Genomic DNA, 2,823 nt, shown 5'->3' with positions numbered 1-2,823 from the left:
GTTTCACAACCGTAGAATAAGGCTGACTCTTATGTGAATACACATATTTTTTTAAGGGTTTTGCTCATTTTATTTACTGCAAAGATGCAAGTTTTAGAACACCTCTAGTCTAGTTTAATTCTGGTCTAGTAGAACAAAGAGGACAATAGCATAGATTTAAATTCACATGGAAATATATATGTGGATATGCATATGGAAAAAATCTAAAAGGAGACATGGAGGAAAGAAGAACTGCTTTTTCAGTTTTTACTTCATAAATGTATATTGCCTCAAATCTTTACAACAAACACGAGTTATTTTGTGACTTTTAGGAATCATTTAAAAAGTTCAATACTGACAGGTCAAAATAGAAAAAGAAATCAGTCACGTAATAAATGTGACTCCACTTTGAATAGCAGATGGGCAGGTAAAAATATACACAGATCACAGAAAAAATAAAGAATTGTTAGAAGAATAAAAGGAGTTCTTAATACAGATATTTGTCAAAATCTTGAAATTTGGATGCACTGATATCTCAGAAAGATAAAACACTGTGAAAAGTTCCTTTTCTACAGACACCAGAATGAGTCCTGAGGTGGCTGAGTGAGAGTGTATTTCCTTCTGTGCTGGATTGGGGGCTGTGTGGTATGAGAAAGAGAGGATTTCATATTTCATGTACAGGCAAATTTAGGGCTCCAGATTGGCTTCACTTTCAATAATCAAATAAAATAGAGAAAGCATAGGAGGTAATTCCTATGTTGGATCTTTTGAGATCCTCTATTATTGATAATAATATTGCCCCTATCAAACAAAAATATCTGGCTTTATCTAGGTCATAACAAGTACTAAAGACGATATTCTTCTTTTTTAAAAATTTACTTTGCATTGAATCTAAATTCTTCCCATTGAAGCAAATTTAAGTAGAACAATCCTTTACCACTAATAAGTCCCTTTAATTTGTAGATTGCAAAACACCATCAATATAGAAATACATAAGCACCTAATTATATTGTACTCTTAATAAATTGGTAAAGAAAGCAAATTAATAAGTATAAACGAAGTTCAGTCATCATCTATACTCTTTGTAATATTCAATTACTTTGAGCCTTTTTAAAAAAAAGCATAAGTAGGTGAGCATACATGTTAACTGGTTTCATGTCATTTGCACTTATTTATAATCATGTTGAGAATAAACAATGTAATAAACAAAAGGAATAAGACAATTGTACATTGTGGGGGAAAAAAAACTCCCCAACCTGCCTTAAATTCAAATTTACACACTGAACTAAGACCAAGTATTAAAGCATTTAGGTTTTAGTCATGACCTTCCACTAAACATCGTTGTTGCATAATTCTGCTTTTCTCTCTGAATTACTTTACTCTTTTTGTTGGTAAAAAGAAGGACATTGAAATAAAGTATGTCTCAAGTCTCTTTAGTTCTATAATTATATGATCTTATGATAGTATGGAATTTAGAATTTGGAATAAAAATGTATTTATGGGCAGAGAGCTGTTTGTAAGGGATTAGCAGGACCTTTCTCATTGTCATCTCCAATGGTATCTATCAAGTGGGCTGACTTTCCATGAGACATGAAGCTTGAGAAATTCCTTTAACAGCATTTTGTGGCTCTTTCAAAAATTAAATACAGTATCATCATTGCACTACCAAATATGTTTCTAGCTGACTTTAAAAGCACGTTGTATTAAGACATATATCATTGTTGATTACCATTATTTTTATAGGAATAACATTTCAGGGAACAATTATGGTTAAACTGAAATGAATTCTTGGCAGAATAGAGATAACACCATTGGCTTTGAAAAAAGTCGGCAAACATGGAATGTTAAGGAAAAGAGTGAGATTAAAGGGTAAATGTAATCTCATGTGATGCAATTTGAAGGATTGTTTATGGAGTTTGAAACTCATAAACTCAAACGTGTGGGGACTATAAACACAACAGCATTTGATTACAGACAAAATATTTTTCTAAGACTCCAAATGAAGCAGAAAATCAAACATGTTGCGTAACCTATAAATAGCTAGTTACATAAACAACTGGGAGACATAGTTGGGTGTTAGGAAACAGGATAGCTGGCATAGTTTCCAAGTAATGTGTTCTGATGGGTGACGTTTGGAGGTGTGGCTTTTCATACCCCTCACAGGGTATATAAATGTCCCTGTGCTGTTGCACTCACAAAACTGATCTGCAACAGCAAACCAAACTCGCCAGCCCTTACATCATGAGCTACTACGGCAGCTACTACGGAGGCCTCGGCTATGGCTGTGGAGGCGTCAGTGGCCTGGGCTACGGCTATGGCTGTGGAGGCTACGGATATGGCTGTTATCGCCCATCATATTACGGAGGATACGGATATGGTTGTTGCCGCCCATCTTGCTGTGGGAGATACTGGTCTTCTGGCTTCTACTGAATAAATACTTGAAAATTTGCAGTTTGTGGATTTAGTCATCTGTGAGACCCTGATTCTTTCAGAAAACTTTATTTCGTGACCGGCCTGCTTTTCTTATCCTGTCTTGATAATTAAACTGCTATCTGGACCACCTTGTTTCTGACAATAACGTGAAGAAAACTTGATGAACTAGATGTTGGTGTTTGATTAGTGATGTTCATCAGAGATCTGCTTCTATACTACATGGAGAGTCATTACACTGTAGTAAAGTTTTGCTTCTCAATATCTAATAATAAACTTTTTCTGATATAGTAAATATTTTTTGGGCTTCAATCTTTTTATCACAATAAGTTTGATGTGATACATTAATATAATCATCAACCATGGCAATATTTTCTTTTTATATTGAAGAAATTTACCTATATATTTTATTTA

At 34.0% G+C, this 2,823-nt stretch overlaps 1 protein-coding gene across 1 annotated transcript; it reads left to right on the top strand.

Annotated features, from left to right (window-relative positions):
• Positions 1-2,220: 2,220 nt before the first annotated feature.
• LOC134371132 (keratin-associated protein 19-6-like) lies at positions 2,221-2,409 on the top strand. Its single transcript, XM_063088155.1, has one exon. It carries the CDS (start codon positions 2,221-2,223, stop codon positions 2,407-2,409), a length of 189 nt encoding a protein of 62 aa, XP_062944225.1.
• Positions 2,410-2,823: the final 414 nt, after the last annotated feature.

Source organism: Cynocephalus volans, chromosome 1, assembly GCF_027409185.1.
Source record: "Cynocephalus volans isolate mCynVol1 chromosome 1, mCynVol1.pri, whole genome shotgun sequence".
Taxonomy (NCBI): Eukaryota; Metazoa; Chordata; class Mammalia; order Dermoptera; family Cynocephalidae; genus Cynocephalus; species Cynocephalus volans.
Note: the sequence above shows the minus strand (reverse complement) of the source record. Positions and strands in the feature narration are given on the sequence as shown.